Consider the following 21,466-nt stretch of genomic DNA (forward strand, 5'->3'; position numbering starts at 1 on the left):
CTCGGGGCCAAACTGCCCGGGGCAGCCGCGCTGCTCGCTCCCGCAGGCGCCGGGGCAGCGACCGCCCGGGTTTCTGCAGGACACGGCGAGCTGAGCCCCCTGCACGCCCTGAGCGGGGCCGGCTGCTCCCCAACGCCTGCCGCTGCAGCAGAGCCTGCGCCTGGCGCAGCGCGGGCAGCCGGGCTTCACCCCCGTCTAGTCCTCTTCTGTAAAGCCTGGCCTGCGCCAGGGCAAGCAGAGCTGCTGCCGACTCTGGAGCAGCGCTGGCCCCTCACCACCCTCCGGCCCCTACCTGCGGGTCCGGTACTCACTACTCACCCCCCCTCCTGTTCGGGAGGCCGCTTTCAGGTGAGGGCGCGTGGGGCCTTGCTGCATGTGCCAGGCGCTGCCGTGCAGCGGGCTCCACCGTGCAGCGGACACTGCATGCAGCGGGTGCCGCCCTGCAGCAGGCTCTGCCCTGCAGCGAGCTCTGCCCTGCAGCAGGCACCACCGTGCAGCGGGCTGGGCTCTGCCCTGAAGCAAGCTCCGCGGTGCAGCAGGCCCTGCCATGCACCGGGCGCTGCCACGCAGCGGGCTGCACCGCGGAGCGTGCTCCCGTCCCAGCCACGCCGCAGCAGCGCGCTCGCCTCCCCTTGCCGGGGTGGCACTGGCGCAGCCCAGGGCTGCGGTGCGCTCGGAGCAGCTCCGTCCCACCGCTGGCTCCCTGGAGGGGCCCCGCGCCCCACGCGACAGGCAATGTGCCGCGGGCCGGGGGCTGCCCAGCCAAAAGCACCCCCCACGCGTGACCCCTCTCCAAAACATTGCGCCCGCACGGAAACCCCTGCTCGGGCACGACGCGGCTTTGGGCCCGGGACGGCGAGCGGCTCCAGCAGCGTCGCCCGGCGTCTGCGCACAGGGAGGGGAAAACATTCCCGTGCCCCCCCTCGCCGCCGGTTTGTGGAATCTCGTCAGTTAGATACTGCCAAATTTTGCTCCAGTATCTTATTACTGAAAAGCTATGGCAATTTTCCTTCAATAAACTGAAATTTTAGCACTGGGCACAGCGAGGCCACAAGTTCTCACTGCCAAGATGTCAAACAGAACAGGGAATAATGAGATGGCTGAACGGCCAAAAACCGCCTCGAGGAAACCACGTTACCCTCGAGACACAGCCGAACGAGCGCGGGAGCAGGACGCGAGGGCAGCGCTGGCGAGGGTCCCCTTAGCCGGCCGGGCACCGCGGCCGCGCCGAGCCCCCGCATCCCCGCTGCGCCGGCCGCACCGCCGGCCACCCCGAAAGCACCAACGCAGGCTAGAAAACAACATCTCTTTATAAAAAGGGGGAGAGGGGGAATCACATTGTAATCAAGTAATTCAGCAATTTTAGTTAAGTGAGTATTGATACATGGAAGGAAAAGCATAAAAGTAAAGAACCGATATTAGATTTGAAAATAAATGTAAGTCATAACATCAAAAACAACTCCTAAAATAAAGTATTGTGAACACGCTGCTGAAGTTTGCTGGTCAGAAATAAAAACGATGCTGAAGGTTTTCACAGCATCTGAAACTTCCGCGCACACAGAGGAGGAGGAGGAGGAGGAAGCCGACGCTGCTTTCGCGGAGCTGAGCTTCTCGCGGAGGTGGCTCCGGCCTGGCACGCCGCTTCGGCCGCGCTCGCCCGGCATCCGGAGGGGGACGGGGCCCACGTCGCTCCGGGGAGCGCGAGACGAGCCGGGTCCTTCCTCCCAGAGCATCTTCACGCGAAAACCCGCTGCCTCTGCCCGGCCAGTGCAGGAGCCGCGGGAAGCGGAGCGCGTCGGTGCTGGGGCGTCCGGCGGGGCCGGGCCACGCACGCCGCGAGCGCCGGGTGCCCGAAGTCCCGGTGCCGGCCCGGCCGCAGCACCGCCCTCGCCCCCAGCCGCCCCTGCGCAGGGACCTCGCCAGCCGCCCAGCGATCGCGGCCCCCACCCCCGCGGGGCCGGACGGGGTGAAAAGCTCCTTTTTTGACCGCGCTGAGACATTTAGGAACTGCTTCCACGTCGTACTTCCTTCCTAGAGTAAGGGTTCGTGCCGCTAACAGTTCTCTCTCTGTTAGCCTTTAAGGAGTGTGAGATTATTCAGTGAAGTAAAAGAAAATCATTCCAGCTACGGCAATGAAAGACCTTCTGCTTTTGTTCACCGCCCAGAGAAGGGGGTTCTTCGCAATGCTGATTTTCTCTAGTCTTTAACATTTTTTCTTTCTCAAAATGTCCAAACAGAAAAAGGCTCCCCTGCCCAATTTGCCACACTTTCCTAAATTAGCACTCTAAAGTTACATCAAAACAAAATTTAAAGATACCTCAACCACCTACAAATAATGTGATGTTACAGCAAACATTTCTTTTAGTGCTGTTAATTTTACCAAAAACACTTCATGTACAGGGAGAGTAGCAAGGAGCTGGAGCGAGGACTAGTCGGCCAGCGGCCAGCGGCCCCGCTGCACTCGTCAACCAGCTTCTGAGCTCAAAGCGCGCCGCATCCCTACCCTGGGCCCTGCCGTTTCGTTTTAATGAGCTGATCAAGTACATTATCTACAATGATTAATTTTGCATCAAAGAAACAACGCTAGTACAAACGGTGGCCTAAGACAACTCCGCAGGACTTTCTACGTGTCCTAAATGCATCGCTCTTTAGGTTTTAGAGCATCGCTCAGAGCACTTGGCTTCTTCGTGGACTTTGTCTGCAATAAAGTCTGCAGCTCCATCCCCACGCAGGGAATAACCAGCCCCTCTAGCTACAGAATAATTAATTTACCAGCTTTGAGGGGGGTTGATTTAAACCTCAAAAATAGGGATTTGTTATTTCACTTAACTCCAAATCAGCGGGATTATGTCCGACTGCCTGATGTTCATTCTGCTGGAGTAATCGTGATTGATGAGAATCATGAATGGAAGCAGGATACTATAATTAATGCAGAGCAATGTGGGTCTATGGAAAAGAGAGCTTGTCCAATTAACAGAATAATGAGTTTCAGCTTGGTCGATAAAGGTAATCATTTGGATGCAGTACTCTGTCTTTCATAAACTATTTGACCTCACACTACATGACATTTTGATTAAGAAAAAAAAAAAACAGAATGATACAAAGCAAGTTGTCACACATCAAATGGATTAAAACTGGAAACTGATAGGTCCCGAAGCGGCTGTAAAGAGAGAATCGCGGAGACGATGCAGTTCCCGCGGCGCTCCCCGGGGACCGGTCCTCGGCCTCCTGCAACCCGATATTTTGCCAGCAGCCTGAAGAAGCTATAAAAACATCACTGGTAAAGTTAGCAAGTGACGCGAGCCGGGGAGCCGACCGCGAGCACTCCCCGAGGCCGGCGTCCCGGGCTCCCGGCACGCACCTCCGCACGGCCGCAAACAAGGCGCCCGCCCGGGAGCCGGGGCAGGGACGTGCGAAGACAGGGACGCGGCAGCCGGGAAGGGCCGGAGGAGCCGCGGGCAGGTCCAGGGACGGGGAAACGAGCGCCAGGCTCGAGGGGCTCGTTCGGCCTCGTTCGGCAGGGACGAGCGTCCTCCCGAGGCTACGAGACCCCGTGCCGAGAGCGGGGCTCTCCGGCCAGCAGAGCAGGAGCGCACGAGCGTCCCGTGGCTAGGCTGGCACCAAACAAATTCAGACTAGAAATAGAGCGATTTTTTTACAGTGAGGGCAATTAGCTATTGGGAGGTCTTATCAAAGGTTGTAATAGATTCTCCGTAACTCATTAATTAACTTTTATCATCAGGATCAGATGCTTTTCTAACAGGTTGGCTCTGGTTCAAGCAGGAATTAATCTAGGGCAACCCTGGAGCCATAAGCACGAGAGTAAGACAGGTCACGGGGTCCTTTCCGATCACGTAATCTCTTGCGGTAACGTCACACCCCTCCACCTGCCCTCTCTACCTGATAGTTGATATTTAAATGAATTTACATATCCTTACAGCTATAGGTCTTTGGATATTGCAGACGTAAAATAGCTTGTGACCTCGGTGACTAGAATAAACTCGTCACCCTTGCACACGCTGGCGTTCAGGAAAAGGCCGGTACGGGGCAGGTGGGAGGGCTGGGGTCTGCAAAGGAAGCGCTAAAAAATAGAGGGTCAAACAGGCAGGATTCGGGCCTCCAGCAGCCCCCGCGCAGGAGCGAGGCCTGAACCGCCGTGCCCGGGGCTGTGCAAGGTCCAGGCAGCAGCACCCCACCGCCCGCCTCGTCATTTGAAGACGGACGGAAACGTCGGGCAGTCGGGAGACTTCATCTTCTTCATGAACTTTTTGAACTCCTTGTTCTTCTTGTCCCACTTGTAGATGGCCGTCAGCAGGTACTGGGTCTTCACCTGGCGGCCCATGATGAGGAAGTAGTGGCCGAGGTTGTCCAGCTGATGGCAAGGGCAGTCGGCCCCGTTCTTGAGGAACAATACCAGCTTCTTGAGGTTTTTCTTCCTGATGGGCCCCAGCTTCAGGGCCTTCCTCTTCCGCGGAACAATCATTTTGTCCCCATTCTCCTTCTTCACTTCCTTTATGGTCATCTTAAGAGCTGAAAAACAAGACAGAGAGAAGCGAAAAACGAAGCGACTCCTGAGCCACCTTCACTCGCACAGAAGATCGGCTTTGCTGGCGGCCAGGCAGGACGCCCTGGGGACGGGGGACCCGGGCACCCATCGCAGCACCTCTCTGCACGGCCGCAGTCACCCCCCACCCTGCACCGCCCCACGCCGCTCCCCCAGCCCCCGGAACGACTCGGGCCGTCGATCCCTCTGCACGGTGCCACCGGCGAGAGCCGCTGCCCGGTACAGGGCAAACGAAGCCGTTCCCGGGAATAACGAGACCTCGGCTAAGCAGGCTGCTGGAGACGACCCGGCCCTCGGGATGCGATGCAGAAGTCCCCTCCGATGGAGCACAGCTGTCCCCATCCCCACGCGCAGGAGGGCAACGCGTCAGCACCCCTTTCCCTCTCCTCCCCTCCACAAGCCACGCTCGGCCATTCCGGGGCGACAGGGAGACTTGTCCGGCCGCGCGGTGCACTCCTGCTAGCAAAGCCTTCCCTGAGTGAACCACCGACTGCCCTGCCCTAGCAGCTCCAAGAGATTTCCCAAAGGGCCGTTTGAAAGGTCAGCTCGGCAGGGCACGTCTCTGCACTGAGTGATCACGGTCCCTTGGGAAGAGCCAGGTCTAACGGGACCGGCCGCCCAGGCAGGACCGCGCTGCTCCGGCAGCGGTGCAGGGAGCGGGCGGCAGCGCACGCGCTTCTCCAGGAGAGCGGCAGCTAATCCAACACCACTTCAGTGGAAAATATTTTCCTCTTTGGGTTCAGCACTCTCCTGAGTTAATCGCAACCCAAATAAAAAAAATCATGTTCCTTTGCCATGACCAGAGGAATTTAGTATACATGGGAAAAATGATGAAAATATGTTGTACATTAAAGTATCACTTCTGTGCCATTTGGCTCTGCCTTGTTTTTCGGGAAAAGCACATATGGCCAAAAATCACTAACATATTTCCATCATTTGGGAGTTTACTTCAGAGCTGCAGACAAATAGCACTTGGACAGTGATCGATTGCTGTCCCCTTTTGTTTGATTCCCAAACGCGTGTGCAGCAGGGAGCACTGCCAAGGCTCTGGATGCGGCACGGAGGCGGGTCCCCGCAGCGCCGCTCCTCGCGGTCCTGCTCCGCTGGCACCGGCTGCACGGACCGCACTGCTCCGGACGGGGATGGCAGCCGGGCAGCGCGATGACAGCCCTGCACAGGCGGCGGGGTCTGCGCACTACCCCCTGCTCCCAGCCACTGCACTGGCAACGGCAGCAACGGCATTTATCTGCTCGTGCGCCAGAAATATCTGCTGCGCTTGCCAAGAGCCCTGTTGTGTTGCACTGTTACTGTACAAGAAAGTAATCGAGGACTGGAAACCTAAGTGAAATTTTTACTCCATCTGTTTTTCAATTTCAGGATGTTTAAGGAGCTAAAGAGATAAAAGCTTTAAGGAACTAAAGACATCGAACCAGATCAATTTGCAACGGATCTGGAAAGCAGTGCAGCAGTTTTCATGCAGCTCCAAGCTCCATGACATAAACTGGGCAGCAGCATCCCTCATTATGAACCTCAATTTCTTTATCAGTTCTGACTCTGAACTCTTGCACTAAGCACAGCGGTTTCCAGTGTAGGAGGAACAGTATAATACCAGTAACAAGAGACTTTCCAGAAATGGCTTGTTTGCGAATTGCTTCGCTAGGATCACCGCGAGCTGAGCGCCGCGCTGCTCCGGCAGCTAGCGGGGGTGCTGGGCTGCTCCGAGCGCCGCAGCACCGGGATGGCAGCGGCCGGCAGCCCCGCGCCGCGGGAGCACGCCGCTCTCCCTCCCCGCACGGCAAGGCGGCGGGGCAGGCCCGGGAGCAGCCCGGGCGAGCTGTGAGCCCAGGCGCTGCTAAAAACCCGTCCAAGCCTCGCTTGTGCAAAGCAGCAATACAGAGCCAAGATCAGATAGCGCCGAGGAGACCGACGAGGTGGCTGATGGGGAGCAAATAATCCCGGTGAGGATCTGCCGGTGCCAGCGCCAGCGCCCGTCAGCCACCAGCAGCGCCGGGGGTCCGCAGCGCTGCGCAGCCGAAGCGCGGGCTGGCTGCAGGACCGACGAGCTCCTGCTGCCACCCTACATGGCCTCGGGCTGGCAAGCACAGGGCACTCGTGCAACCCAGCCGCAGCACCCGGGTGCACCCGCCACCAAGCAGCCCGACAACCCGGCACGGCTTTGTCACCGCAGCGCCAGGAGCCTCTCCAGGCCCAAGGAGAGCATCGCCTCCCTCCTCAATACCCACCTTTTCCTACTTACCCACCAGACGCCGAGAGCCCAGCAAACCCCAGGCTGCCTCTCCCCCCCGCAGCCTTCTCCGCGCCGCAGGGCTGCCCAGCTCGGCCGCCTGCTCTTTTCCCAGAGGCACTTTTCCTGCTTTACAGACTGCTTCTCCCCCGGCCTCGTAAGCACCACGCTTGCGTCGCTGCCGGAGGAGGGACATGCGTCAGACACTGGAGTCTGTTTATTCGTCTTCCCCAGCAAGTCCGGCAGCTGTCCATCTGCCCCGGGAGCGCGCTGGGCGAAGCCGCACATGCACGCGAGCCGTCCCAGCAGCCCGTGTCGTCCCCGCTTACTCACCCGGGGGAAATCACCCCTCGTCCCCCTCCGTTTCCTTGCCTACTGCTTCTGCCCCGACCTTGAGCCCCAGGGCCTGCTCCTTGCCCTGCAGCCCGGGGCGCAGAGGGCACGGGTCTGACAGCCCCACGCTCGGCCTCAAACCCAGCTTCGCGGCTCCTCTGCAGCCTCCGAGAATGACACGGGAGAGGGGGACGACGCTTCCCGTGCCGTCGCCCTCCGTCATTCCCCCGCTGGATGCCCCGCGCTGGGCGAGGAGCCGCGGGGCTGCACAGCAGCAGGGCACGCGCCAGCTACCCGGGGTGCATCCCCGAAGCTGCACAGGCAACTTCCACCCATCCGGCACAGCCCAGCCGCGTGAGCTCTGAGTTGTGCAGCTGCACCACGACCACCGTGCCCCCCAGGCACTTCCAACCCCTCCTTTCCAGCGTGCAGCAGCCGGGGATCGGGACCCCGCTCCTGCTGCTTTCCCGCGTGCATGGGCAGAGGCCCCACTCCAGCACCCTCGGGGACAGGGAAGGGAACGTGAGAGAACGGAAAAGCTCTGCTGTTCCTTCAGCCTCACTGCTCCTTCCTTTAGGAATCACTCGGAGAAGGAAACCTGCCAGAAGACACATTAGGGCTGTAACAGGAGAAGGCTGCAGGCAAGAAACTGTCAGTCAAGGGAAAAAATAAACAGCATGTATTGATTGTACCGCAGTCTCCAGCGCAGTGAGAGCCTGCTCAGCAGGATCCACTCAGACCCCGGAGAAAGGGCAGAAACAATAAATAAAATCACCGAGAGAGAGAGAGGAATGAACTCCAGGAGACTGCAGGGCCAGCCCAGCCTGCACAAGGAGTAAGAAATAAAACCTGGCTGCAGCCCAGGGAGGCCGGGGAGGAGGCTGTGGGGGCACAGAAGGGCGATCTCGCACTTCCATCACCATGCCCAGCACACTGGAGCTGCACCAAGGCCTGAACCGCAACTAACCCAAGCGTGCCTGGCCCGGCCACTCCTGGGGCCCGCCTGTGCCACCCCGCGCTGCCACCCCCTGCTCTGCAGGTCCCGGCCCTGCTCCAACCCACAGTGATGCTTCTGCCACCTGGTCCGAGCCCTCCGCGCCCGGCAGGCAGACCTGGAGCAGGGCCCGGCCAAAGCAGCACCCGCTCATAGCCAGAGGCGTGACAGGACCTCTCTGCACACCACGGGGACGGGGACTGCTGCTACGGCAAGTAACGGAGCAGCAAACTAGGTGCAACACTGGGAAGCCGCATGCAGAGATCCTGGGGTCAAACACTTTTCCCCTTTGCTGGATGTGCTTTGCTGTACTTCCAAGCAGAGAGCTCGGGAGGAGAAAAGGGCAGCTCCTGGAGGTTGCTGAAATACAGAACAGAAAAGCCAATCTCCAAGCGCCTCCAGAGCCAGTGGTCCCACCTACGGGCAGGACAGCCACAGCGGCAGGCAGAGATGGAGCCAAATGCTTTGCCCAGGTAAGGGAGTGCCCACGCCGCTCCTGCAGTGCAGCAATCTCGGGGCAGGCGTGAGCCAGGGCCATGTGGACACCTCGAGAAACGCTCGGCTCCAGCCCCTGGGTCACCATAGCGGTGATATTACTCCTGGGCTGCTGCCGAGGAAGATCTCCCTGACCTGCTGTGAGCAGCCCCTTGATGAGCTTTGCACGCTCAGAGGATGCTCAGCTGGGAGGAGACGGGCACCGCAGGCTCCCCCTTGCAGAGCCTGCAGCCAGCGCCCTGCCCCGCGCCGGCAGACCAGCTCTGCTCCAGGCACCACCTCCCCTGCTCGGGCGGGTCCCAGCCCGAGCGCAGCACGGTGCCTGGACTGGCAGGGAGCCCGAGGGCAGTCAGCAAACCCTGCTGATGGGCACCCAGGCTGCAGGTCAGCAGGCCCAGCTCGCCTGGCACGGACAGACCATGCTCTGTGCATCGGGCCATGCTCTTGGTAGAGAGACGCGCTGCGGTTCCTCACTGTGGTTCCTGTACGTCTGGGAAGCCACCCAGGACTCCCAGCTCTCGGCTGGTGCCCACCAGCCCAAGTGCGTGGTGACTTAGGAGGCTCCTAGGTGGCAGCCGCGGCCAAATCTGGTCTTCCCCCCCTTGGCCCTGCTGACTCGGAGAGCTTGGGCTGCTAGAAGGAACATCTGCTTCCAGGCCCCAGGAGTCCTTCCAGGTCCTCTCTCGCCCTGTCTTTGCTCCTCTGCTCCCCAGCGACAGCCCGAGCAGCCACCCACCGTCCCGCCCCGGGTCCGGCGGGGAGCAGGGATGCACACCAGGGACGGCGCTTGGAAGCAGAGTTTTACCAAAGCACCAAGCCGCTCCTGCATTACCTCTCACTTTCCCCAGGGCTCACGCACCGGTATCCGCAGCCGCGGGCGGTGGGGAGGGCTGCTGGGACACGTCACTGCTGGAAACGCCTGAAAACCTGTTGCGTCACCAGCGAGCAGAGAACAGCCCCGCTCTCGGCAACCTGGAGGACGCACGCCGAGCTCGCACAGGGACACGCTCCTCTTTGCCGGGGCAGCTGCTCGCTCCAGGCCGTTTGTTTTCAAGCAACACCACGGTGCTCTCAAAGCACCAACACCGTGAAATGCCTTGGCACGCTTGGCAAAGCCTGGAACGGGCTCTGATCTCCTCGGCAGGGGCTCTGACCTTGCTAATCACACGAATTCAGCTCGGCCTGCTATTCCTGCCCTGAAAGGAGCTGCCCAGCGGCGTGGGCCCAGCAGGCAGTGGAGTTCCCCCAAACCACATTCGCCACGGCTGAAAGAAATGCAAATCCAGAATCCTGCTCACCCAGGAGCCTGGCAGATCCCGGCACCCCTCCGCGCACCAGCATGTTGTCCAAGCCCCTTCTCCTGACCCAGGAAAGACAGGCCCCTTTTCCTGACAGTCTTCCCGCGCTCACAGCTGGAGCCAGCTCTCTTCCTTCGCTGCCCCTGAGACGGACACTGCTCCCGGGGCTGGCGCACGGCTGCCGCCTCCCGCCCCAGCACGGCCCCACGCCAGCGGTGGGCAAAGCGCTTCTCGCGCCCTGCCTGCGACGAGCCGCTGGGACACGCGTGAAACCCGCAGCAACGCTATTGCGGGAGCAGCGGGCGAGCAGGACCCACCAGCAGCTGCCCCTCGCGACACACGATAGTTTAAACATTTATTGTACACGTCTGGCTTTGATGAGGCTCTGCAACCTGTCAGTTGCCAGTGTTTACCTTGGTGGATGTGCATGACAAACCTCGGTCTGGAGGGCTGGGAGTTTATTTTAATGCCAGATAAACAGCTCTCCTTGAGAAATCACCCTCACGACAGTAACCCCCAAAGACGAAACAAAGATCCGAGGGCCGTGCACACTGCTTTGGGAAAACTTCTGGGAGCCGACTCATCCCTAGCTGGCTGCTCTCCCCGGGCAGGGACGTCCCCTGCGCTCTCCTCCCTCTCAGGGTGCCGGCAGCATCTCCTGTTTTCACCCGTCCTCTGCGCCGAGCACGCCAGCGGTGCCAGGGACGTGCCGGGGACAAAGGCGGCTGCTGCCGGCTTTGCTTCGGCCGCTCACCAGCTCCCTGACGCCGGCGGGGAGGAGCCGGGCGCCGGCCCCTGCCGCCCCATCGCGCGGGGGGCTCAGGCTGCCGGCCGGGGGCCCAACGGCCAGGGACGCCGCATCGCCGCCTTCGCGCCGGCCCCCGCTGCCGGGGCGCCGGAGGCAGCACTGACCGCCCCGGGACTCTGCTGGGCGAGAGGGGAAACGCGCTGGCGGGAGGAGGAAAACACCGCGTGCCGCCGCGTGAAACCTATAACCACCGTAAACCCACGCAGACGAGCTTCTTCACTGCTCTTCATTCTGGTGACGGGGAGGAACCGGGGAGCAAAAGGATACCCAAAACGCAACCGGCTTTCCATCGAGAAGAAGAACGATGGTTCGCATGCAGCAGACACCAGCTGTGTCCTGCTCCGCTGCATCTGGGCGTCTCTGCAGCAGGGAGGTCAACTTGTTGTGCGATGAAAACCTCTTTCCGAGACAAAAAGAGAAAGCAGCAGTGGGAAGACGGAGGAATGGGAGGAATCTCAGCATCGGCAAGAGCTCTGACGTGTTTAAAACTAAAGTTACGTGTTGGACTCTTGCTGAGCCGGAGAACAAAGAACGATCCCAAGCTACTTAGGATGGTTGGAAAAACCCCCGGACTGCTCTGGCAGAGCAAAGGGACAATTCTGTATGAAGCGGGGGAAACGCGCTAACAAGGGGGGCCGGTACACGTGCTGACGCAGGTACATCGACACCAGGCCTGAAGCAATCCCTGCCAGACCCCGCACACCTGGCCCGGATCCGGCAGCTCCGTCCCCAAATCTGGCCGGAGGCGGGAGGTGAAGGAGGTTTCCGTGAAAACCTCCACCGCACTTGGGTTAAGCGGGGGGACGCAGAGGCTGAGGTCTCCTGCGTTTCCAGCTCTGCTGTCCAGCAGCACGCGGTAACCCTGGACGTGCCTGCTCGTCCCCGACCCCGCCGGGAAACACCTCCGTCCTCCGGACCCCGTCACCGCAACATTTCTCAATAATCGACCTTCCCTGCAGGCAAGTCCACGGCTCAAGCCTCTGCCCAGGCTGCGAATACTTCTGTTTTGGCCTCCCCTCCTCCTTGTGTAACCGTCCCGGCGCCCCGGGAGGACCGTTAGCGGCAGGGGCTGACGACAAGCCCGCGGTCAAACTTCCCTTTCCCTTCCCAGCACTTGTCCCGCCGGCGGGACGCCACCACGCTCACTCCCCACTCAGGTGTCCGGGGACACGGCAGGTATCGCCGGACCTGCGTCTGCAGCCGGGAGCTGCTGCTCCCACCCACCGCTGCTCCGAGCGCGGGTTTCGGAGCCCAAAGCCCCCGCGCTGCCCCGCACCGCTGCCCCCCGCCTTGGGGCGCACGGCCCCACGGACAGCGAGCCGCGCATCCGCCCCTCGGCCAGACCGAATTCCTGCCTCCGCTACCCGATCCGGCTGGGAGCAGGCGCATTCCTGAGAAACCATTACATGGGTGTTCCTGTTGACGCTTTTCCCCGTTGGAAAAAGTCTGCGCTGAACTTGGGACATTCGGCATACCAAACCCGCGGGAGAGCGGGGAATTGGTTTCCAGCAGCGAGGGCAACGCACCAGCACACGGAGCAGGTTGGGGTTTGCATAGCACGCTCTGGCACAGGACGTGTTCAAGTGCTAATCCCCGAGGAATGCACACCTTGTTCAATACGCTTTTAATAACCTTCCAGGAAAGTTACATACACCAGCAAGGATGTCAAAACCGGTTAATTCTGGGTTTGATCTGAGAAAGCTAATATTTTTCTCTATGATATTTTTTATGAAGTTCTGTTTACCTACGATTGTCTCACTCACTCACTCAGCCATGATGCATTTAGGACACAGCTTTCAAGTAGCTCTGCATTTTTTCCCCCTCCCCCTAGCAAGACAAGGGCTGGCTTTGGGGTTTGGGTTTTGTTTTTTTGTTTGTCTGTTTTTAAATACATCTGGATTTGACAAGAGCAGCATAATGTTGCTGGAACGAAACCCAGTAGTGCAGGTGGTCTGGGGGAAAGGAAGAAGCCAGTCTGCCTATTCGTCATTGCAAGCGGAGCAAGCGTCCGCCCCGCGCATCGCTCCTGCCAACACCGCGCGCGCTCATCGTCGGACGTCTCCGCTCTGCCCCGTGCCCGGGCGCAACCCACCACCACCTCCCAGCCACCCAGCCGCTCGGGTGAAGGTGTCTGGTTTCCTGCTCCCCGCTGGGGCCGAAGGCGACGGCAGCAGCTTTTCGCAGCCCGCGGCATCTCCGTTTCGCGGGGGACCCCACATCCGGGGGCCTCGTCCCGCGAGAGGCGTTTCGCCTCGACGGGGCAGGACGGACGCGCAGAAACGCCCTCCGACGGCACCCGGGACTCCCACCGCCGCCATCGCCGAGGCCGGGCGCGCGGGAAGCCGGCTGGGACCCCAGGGGCTGCACCCGCCGGGCGGTCCCGGTCCCGGTCCCCGTCCCCGTCCCTGTCCCCGTCCCGTCCCCACGCCGCGCGCCTCCGTGGGGCAACACTGACATCTAGAGGCACGTGCACCGCCGGGGAGGACGCGGGCCACCCGCCGAGCCCGCACGGCCTCCCGCATCCCGCGGGGCCCAGAGCAGGCGGCCAGCCTGCCTGGGAAGCAGCTGGAAAAGCAGCCGTGCCGCCCCGCAGCACCTCCTCCTCCTCCTCCGCACCCGGAGCCCCGAGCGGGCAGGGCCGCGGCAACACTCCCCTTACCAAACTCGCTGGCGCACAGGTGCTCCACGATGGCCTCCGACTTCATCTCGTTGTCGCACGGGGGGCACACGGTGGTTCCTGCGAGGGAGAGGCGAGAAGAGGCGATGAGCAGCAGCCTCGGAGGCTGCCGGCCGGGCGGTCCCGCTGCCGTGGGGCGCCACGGATGCGGGGGGGGGGGGGGGCGGGCAGCCGGGACGGCCCCCGGGGGTCCCCACCGGCAGCGGCAGCGTCGGACGCGGGAGCCCCCGCGGCTGCTCCCACAAAGCGGGGAGCGCGGTGCAAACCGGGGGCTGCTGCTGCCTCGCCAACAGCACGCGAGCACTGCCAGCGGCCACGAGGCCAAGCGCGAGGCCAAGCGCGGGCACCGGCACGGGCACCGGCACGGGCACCGGCGAGGAGCGGGGTTTTCGGGGCCAAGTCTCTCCGCAGGGCCTCGGCGCTCCTGCGCGGGGGATGCCAGCTCTGCTCCCCAGCCGCCCGCCCTCCCGAGCGGACGCCGCCCCGGGACGCTGCACTGGGATCCATCTCGGCAGGAAAGTTCATTTCATCCAGAGAATAAGAAACCGTTTCCAGGTTCCTGTCTCCAGCCAGAGCAGGGACCACCCAGCGGCACAGACGCAGATTTGTGCTACCGACGGATAAATTTATTGAGCTGGGAGACGCTGCTTCTGTTCCCGGTCCAGCAGGACGGAGGGCTCCTTCCCACACAAGAGAGCTATTCTCGAGCGCTGCGCTGCAGCACAACATCTGCCGGCTCCCGCGTGCAGAGCAGCGCTTCCCCCGCGGCCGCGAGCTGCCGCCGTGCCGGGCAGGAGACGCGGGAGCGGGGCCCCGGCACAGCCAGGCCCCCGGCACCGCCGCAAGCGGGGTGCTGCCGCAGCCCTCCTGCACGCGCTCAGGTCTCCTCAGTCGCAGAAGCCCCACGGGGCTTCAGCCGAGACGGGTTTTTTGCTGCAGCTCATTTCTCCCCTGCTGCCTGTTCTGTGCCAAGTGCTAATTCCCGGGATCACGCACCGTGTCTTTATTAATCACACAGGCAGGACAACTGGCCTTCCAGCTGCCCCGACATACGCACAGCAAGGTACAAGGTGTTCTTCGCAGCACCCGAAAGCCAGCAGCCCCACTCAGGGGCGTCTCCGTACCCGGGAGACGACGCAGCACAGCTGGAGAGCAGCCTCTTCCAACACCCTCACGTGCCAGAGCCACATCTCCCATCTTAACTTACAGCCACGCACACGGAGGCAAAAGCCAGCCTTTGGGGATGTGGCAACGTCCCCAGCACTTTATTTTTAAATGAGCAGTCAAGGGCGATCTCCATCCAGGCTGCACACTGAACGAACTCCCGGTGCGGGAGCAGGGATGCTGGTGGAGGGCGACGGCCCAGCGGCATCGCAGCTGCAGCGCCCGGGGTTGGCTGCTGCGCCGAGGCCACCGGGGTCCCACGGGGGTGGGACGGGGGCACCGGCCACGCGTCGGCCGACCGCAGCAGCTCCCGCTGCCCCGGCAGCCCACCTTCGCCCCAGGAGACTTCTCAAGCCTACGTGGGCCAGAAAAACCACGCAGAAGCCAGTGCAGGGTCCACCCGACGAGGTCTCCCTGCAGCCAAGGAGGGAGGGAAGAAGGAAGACTCCTCTGTCCCCTGGTGAAAACGCAGGCTTTGCTCAGCTGCTTTACAGCACGGCGGGCAATGCCGCGGCAGCGCGGACCCCGCGACCCCGCGTCCCCCAGGTCCCCAGCTCCAGCAGGGCCGGCAGCAGCGCTGGACCCGCCGCAGCAGAAGCGGCCGGTGCCGATCCAGCACCCCCGGCAGCCGCCACCGCATCTGCCCCGTTCCCACCGGGGAGGCAGCGCATCCAACAGCCACGCTGCCGGCACGTCCTGCCAACGCTCCTCTCCCCACGGAAAACGCTGCCCCGGCTTTGCGGAGCAGCCCGGGCAGGAACAGCCCCACGGGGCGCCCGGCCCCGCGGCACCGAGCCCTCTCCCGAGCGCGGGCAAGGCAGTGCCAGCCCGCGGGGTCACGGCGGAGCGGCGGCACCGGGCAGAGCTGCCCGCCCCACCCGGCAGCGGCACCGCGGGGCCCGAGGTGCCACCAGCTCCGGGGTCCCACGGCGGGGCACTTTCACGCCAAGCAGCAAGGAGGCTCGGGGTACCCTGCAAGCAGCCGGGGTGAAGGCTGGACTCCATCTCTTACCCTGCAGCAGTTACAGTGGGGCCCATCTTCTGCATTTGGCAGCTTTACGTCAAGCACAACCTCAGCCCGTTTCCAGCTTGCTTTTCCCCCGCTGACCATTTTCTAACACACGGCTTTAGAGCCGGCTTACTCCAGGGGCAGGAAAAGGAATGTGTAATGCTATATTAATCTGCAACTCCCCTGATGCATCCTGTGGGCCTGCAGGCTTTACCGCCTCATGCTTAAGGAGAAAGGAATTCAGCAGGTCAGCTCTTTGAGAGGCAGAAACAAATTCCAATTTTAAGGTGTTAATGGGGAAAAATACTGAAAGGGCTCGTTCTTATTAATGCCCAGAGAAAAGGGGGGACACTGCTGGGCTCTGACCTTCTTTAAGTCAACAGGAAACACACCCCAGTGCCTGAAATCCGAGGGGGCTCCAGGAGTTTGCGCCAGCAGAAAGCCGCGCAGACAGGCACGGCCGGCGCGCAGCTCTGCTCGCTGCAGGGCCCCGAGGGCAGAGGAGCCCGCGAGCCGTGGGCGACCGCATCCAGGTCCCTCTGCTGCAAGTCAGCGCAGCGCCGCGAAGGCGGCACGCCGGCGGGCAGCAGGTCTAGCCCGGACGATCACCGAAGGGCCCAGCCTTCTCGCGCGGAAGAGGTGTTTTCTAGCAAGATTTCTGGTCCTCTCTTGGAGCAGTGCTCCGGGCAGGGGATGAGCGCGGGGGCTCAGCCTGGCCCACCCCTGGGGCTCCCAGTGCTCACTGTATCACGGCCAACAGTTTCTCCTACAACTAGACTGCCTGAAACACTTCCAAGCAGCTAGGGGGATGTAAAGATGGCTGCACAAGCTTCTCTGCTGAACATTCAAGAGCATTCACATTTGTGCAAGAATTTTAAAGACTTACTTTCTCTAAACAACTTTGCAAACAAACTGCTCATGTAAAAGTGCATGGGACATAAGATTTGTGAACCCTATTTAGCAGATGTTGCATTTATCTGAGCGGCTGTGATACTTCCGTGCACTGCTTGCCCAGCTCTGGTTACTAATTTATGCTTCAAGTGAACTGTAAATGCACCCCGAGGCTTGTGCAGAATAAGTCCTCCCTGCATCCCAAACACGAGGGGGAAGAGGGACCCACAGATGCTTGCAGCCTGAGCTGACGGGATTTTTTGCACTGAAGTCCCTTTAGCACTGCCTGCGAGTGACAGTGCCCAAATACCGCGCCGAGGAGACGTTAGCAGCACTAGGAGACAGCAGTATCGTCCCACCCCAACGCTGCTGTCAGGATGGTCTGAAAGCTCACCGGGAAGTTACTTGTTTGACTACACAGGGAAAATGCAGCAGAGGCTACTCGTTTCGAGGACTGTTCCTGGCTCTTGGGCAATTCATGTCTCTAAAACAAATGACCAGTGAGCAGCCCAGAGTGCAGTGAACCTGGGAAGGAAGCAGCTCAGTCCCAGCCTGTCCCAGGAGCACAGTGGGAAGCACTTCTTGGTGGGAAGCCCCAGGGGAATAAAAGCAACCCTTGTACACGCACACACAATGCGACAGCAGTCTTGACCAAGAGACTAAGTTCACAGTGGACAGTGATTCTAGAGACTGCCTTGAAAACAAAGAGCTTCCTCCAGCAATCGCATGGGTGAGCAGGAGCTGCTGTCGGAAAGCCCGCGCTGCCATTTGCTCCGTGCAGGAGCGGCTGCACCCCAGCAGCGAGAGCACCCCGGCCCTCACCCCGTGGCGCGGGAGCACGTCACACCACAGAGCTGCCCCAGACCCCGCTGCCGAGACAGGACGGGGGACAGAGGTTGCCTGCACATCCCCAGCGAGCATCAGGCATCAGGCGTGCTCCCTGCCAAGCCGCACCGCAGCCCGCGCTGGCTCCCCCTCGCCCACCCCATCCCACCCCGTCCCGTCCCGTCCCACCAGCCCAAGGCACTGCCCGGCACCCCCAGGCACGCCACTCCTCCGCCCCACAGCGCTCGCTCCTGCCCCAAAACCAGGGAAGCTAAAGGATAACTGCAGAACTCCACGAAGTACGAGCACCACCGGGAAAAGCGGGATAACACCGTGCAGCCCCTCGAGAGGAGGGACTCGGGCCAGCTGGGCGAGGGCTCCCAGCAGAGCTGAGCACGAAGTCTTTGTTTGCTAACGGTAATTGCACTCCAGCAGCCTTCACAGCGGCAAGCTGCTCTGCAGACGAGCCCCGGACACACGGCGCACAACTTGCTGGAGTTGTTCAGCCTCCAGCACGGCACTGCCAGCCCCGAGCTCCCTGCAGGAGCCTGCGCTTCATCAGCAGCACGGAGCCCGTCCCTTTCAAAGGGAGCTCTGGACACGGGGTGGGGGGTGTAAAAATCACATTATCTTCTATAATTCCCTGCTGTCTCTCTCTACAGGTATTTTTCCTGCCAGCTTTTCAAAACGCTTTAAGGTAGGATGGCTGAGCTAGAGCACTAGGGCATTCATTTACTTTAAAAAGTTCTAAGCAACACTCATTGTAACTCACTGCAAACAAGCCAGTCTAATTCCAAACAGTCTTGTTGAATATAACAATAATAATAATAAAAAAAAAAACACCCACAAGAATCACTTCCACTTGCTCCATTAGTGTCTCAGTAAGTCTCCTGTCCCAGTAAGGCTGCAGCACCCTCTCCGGGACGCAGCTCTGCCCAGCGCGCTGCCCTACCCCAGGGGCTGGGGCTGGTTTTGTGCTCTGCTCTCTGACAAGGCTGCGTCCTTCGAGCGGCCGCCCAGCCACCACGCTGGGCTGCTCGGGAAGCGGGGCACCACCCTCGGCGTTATCCGCACCGTTTATTCAGGCCAGGCAGCACTTTCTGTGCACGGGGACACAGTGCTGCGAAGCAGAGCTGCGGCGCGGCGCGCTTCACCTCCCTCCGCGTGCCAGGGGCTGGTCGCGGCATCCAAGCCCGTCCCGGGTCCCCGCAGGCGGAGGCACAGCGGTCACGCACCCGGCCACCCGCCCACGGACCCTCGCCGCGGGCGCTGGGCGGGCAGCAGGCCCTGCCAGGGCGAGGCGCAGCGGCTGCCACGCACGGTACCGTCAGCGCACACGTTCGAGGCTGCCCGTCCCGCTGGCGGCTGGAGGAGGGACTGCTCCCGGGAGGCAGCGATCGGGTGAGCCGTGCCCTGCCGCGAGACCCCTTCTTCCAGCGCAGCCTCCCGTGCGGGTCACCGCCCTGCCGCCCCAGCAGAGGCGAGGAGAGGGGCCACGGCTCCGGGCGCGCGTCTTACCTTTGGGCCTGGAGACCTCGGTGGCATTGGGAGCCGTCATGGCAATGCAGACGTCGTCCTGGGGAAACTGGTCGCACTTGAGCATCTCCGGCCAGAAAAAGCCGAAGAACTGCATGACAGGCTCGCAGGAGTCACGCACGGCCTCGCAGAGCCAGCGGCACGGGTAGACCGGCCGGTCCAGGCACACGGGGGCGAAGAGGGAGCAGAGGAAGACCTGGGTGCCCATGTGGCAGTTCTTGTTGAGCAGCGGCACCCAGCTGCTCGCCTGGTGCTTCACCTCGGCCATGGTCTCGTGGTCCAGCAGGTTGGGCAGCACCATCTTGTCGTAGCCCACGCTGTGGCAGAGGCGCAGGTCGGCCGGGATGGCCACGCACTGGTGCGGCTTGGTGTAGAAGCGCCCGCCGGGGTAGGGGCCCAGGTCGGACTGGTAGCTCACGTAGTCGTACTCGCTGGCCCCGCCGCACGCCAGCAGCCCGGCGGCCAGCGACAGCAGCGCCCGCAGCGCCGGCCCGCAGCCGCCCCGCGCCCGGCCCATCGCTGCGCCCGCCCGGGGCTCGCCCCGCCGCCCCGACGGCGGCCCCGACGGCGGCCCCGACGGCGGCTGCCGCGCGCTCCTGCCCGCTGCCCCGCGCCCGCTCCCGGGCTCCGTTCCCGGCGCGCCCGCTCGGAGCCGGCAGCCGCTCCCGCTGCTCCCGCCCAGCGCCCGGTGCCCCCAGGTCCCGGTGCCCCCAGGTGCCGCCGCCCCCAGGTGCCGCCGCCGCCGCCCCGGAGCCGCCGCCGCCGCCGCCGCCGCCACCCGCCCCGGCCCCGGCTCCCTCTCTGGCCCCGGCCCCGGCCCCGGCCCCGGCCCCGGTCTGGCCCCGCCGCGCCGCGCCGCGGGTTTGTGAGCCCCCGGCAGCCAATCAGGGCGGCGCCGCCCGCCGCGCTCGCCCGCCGGTGTCAATCACCGGCGCCGGGAGCCAATCCCGGCCCGGCCCGGCCGCCCCCGGCCCCCCCCCCGCCCCCCCCGCCCCCCCGGCCCCGGCCCCGGCCCGACGGCGCCGCGCCCCGGGCGGCCCCAGCCCCGGGCGGCCGCGAGCCGGGACCCGCGGGGCCGCCGCCCCCGTTGGGGGCCGCCGCGGTGCGGGAGCCGCGCGGGGTGACGCCGCAGCCGGCGGTTCCCCAGGGCCCTGCGGCACCGGCCGCCCCGCGGGAACCAGGGGACGGGCCCGCGGAGCCCTGCGGCGGCCGGGTCGCCCCGGCGGCGGCGGATCGGTGCCCGGGCGGCCGGTGGCAGTTCCGAAAGCACCATGGGGTTCCCCTGCATGGGGCCGCCTGAGCACTGCGGACAACCCCGCTGCGTGCCCGCTGCCTCCGGGGGCACCGGGAGCCTCCTGCCTCTGGTGCGCCCGGGGGTGTCGGAGTCGGAGCGGCTCCGGGAGGCCCCGGCACCCCAAACGGTTTTTTCACGGTTGCAAAATGTTTCTGAGAACCGGGACTGGACCCTGCAGACCTCATTTCCCTATGGACAAATTCCAACGAAAACTATGGTATTTGAAAAAAAAAGAGAGAGCGAGCGAGAGAAAGAGTGGGTCTGTTTCTTAAAGAGGTATTGCGCGCTGGGAAACCTGGCTTCAGTCTTCCCTCCTGCCAGGGGAGCCAAAGCTGTGCAGCAGCCGCGGCCACTGTTCCCCGACAGCACTGCCAGCCGCTCGCCAGCCCCTCTCCGGGAAACAGCACGGGGCGAAGCAGAGCAGCAGCGCTGCCTGCCACAGGCCAGTGCTTCCCGGAGCTCTGGGAAGCGGCTGCTCGGACAGTTCTGCAGGGCGAGAGTTGGGCCACAGCGAGCCTGATGGCCTGTGGCTGCAGCCAGCGCATCCCCTGCAGAGCCCGCGGCCGGCACCGGCGTGATCCCCGGCCAGACCGGGCTTCCTCCAGGGAGCCGCGGGTCGTGGGAAAACCCAGCGCAAGGTGATTCCAGCGTGTTTCCTTACCTCGACTGGCCCCCACTTTTGTTTCGGTCTCAAATGTGACTGTTGCTTAAAAATCCAGTCTGGAGAGGAATCAGCCAGCCCTGACGCGGAACGGGATGCCAGGAGACGCTTGTCACAACACGGCTGTGCTGGAGAGGGGGGAGAAGTCAGCCCCGCTCCCCCCAGCAGGACGTCGGGATGCAAAGCACAGTGCTCATCAAAGCCAAGAGCTGAGCGCGCTGCGGGAGGTGGCGGTGAACCTCCCCGGTGCCAGAGCAGACACACCGGGGCAGAGCAGGATGCCCCTGGGTTCGAGCCAGGCAGAAGGAGCTGCCTCGCTCCCCGTGAGAACAAGATGTGTCCATCAAGCCACTCTGCCCCGCGTGCCCAGGCGTTCACGTCCCGGTGGGTTCTCCCAAGCTCCCTCCTCTGGAATCACGCAAAGCTGCCGTTACTGCTGCTGCCTTTTGCTTAAACAGCTTGTGCTATTTAGTACAGGAACTACACCTCATTGAGAGGTAAATGGAAGAGGCTCTGCAGCCTGCAAGCGTGAAAGAGCCACTTTCACCTGAGGCCTAACAGAAGACCGAGGCCAGTTAGCACTACTAATGAAGTGGAGAATTCAGCAGTAAACAAGAGAAATCATCCCCCTAAGTGCCAGTAGCGGAATGAAAGAGGCAATTGGACGGAGCA

The 21,466-nt window shown here is 62.5% G+C and overlaps 1 protein-coding gene across 1 annotated transcript; it reads right to left on the bottom strand.

Annotated features, from left to right (window-relative positions):
• Positions 1-1,292: 1,292 nt before the first annotated feature.
• SFRP1 (secreted frizzled related protein 1) lies at positions 1,293-19,511 on the bottom strand. Its single transcript, XM_026112222.2, has 3 exons — positions 18,822-19,511; positions 13,397-13,474; positions 1,293-4,530 (listed from the first exon to the last, which is right to left on the bottom strand). The coding sequence occupies exons 1-3, from the start codon at positions 19,354-19,356 to the stop codon at positions 4,208-4,210; spliced, it is 936 nt and encodes a 311-aa protein (XP_025968007.2). The 5' UTR covers positions 19,357-19,511; the 3' UTR covers positions 1,293-4,207.
• Positions 19,512-21,466: the final 1,955 nt, after the last annotated feature.

The sequence above is a fragment of the Dromaius novaehollandiae genome, chromosome 26 (assembly GCF_036370855.1).
Source record: "Dromaius novaehollandiae isolate bDroNov1 chromosome 26, bDroNov1.hap1, whole genome shotgun sequence".
Classification (NCBI taxonomy): Eukaryota; Metazoa; Chordata; class Aves; order Casuariiformes; family Dromaiidae; genus Dromaius; species Dromaius novaehollandiae.

What these genes read in the sequence shown, in the direction of transcription:
- SFRP1 (XM_026112222.2), bottom strand. Translation starts at nt 19,356, where the DNA reads ATGGGCCGGGCGCGGGGCGGCTGCGGGCCGGCGCTGCGGGCGCTGCTG. An exon ending in CGAGGTCTCCAGGCCCAAAG is followed by an intron (nt 13,475 to 18,821) that starts GTAAGACGCGCG and finishes TCTCCCTCGCAG; the next exon opens with GAACCACCGTGTGCCCCCCG. An exon ending in CCTGTGCGCCAGCGAGTTTG is followed by an intron (nt 4,531 to 13,396) that starts GTAAGGGGAGTG and finishes CTTGTTTTTCAG; the next exon opens with CTCTTAAGATGACCATAAAG.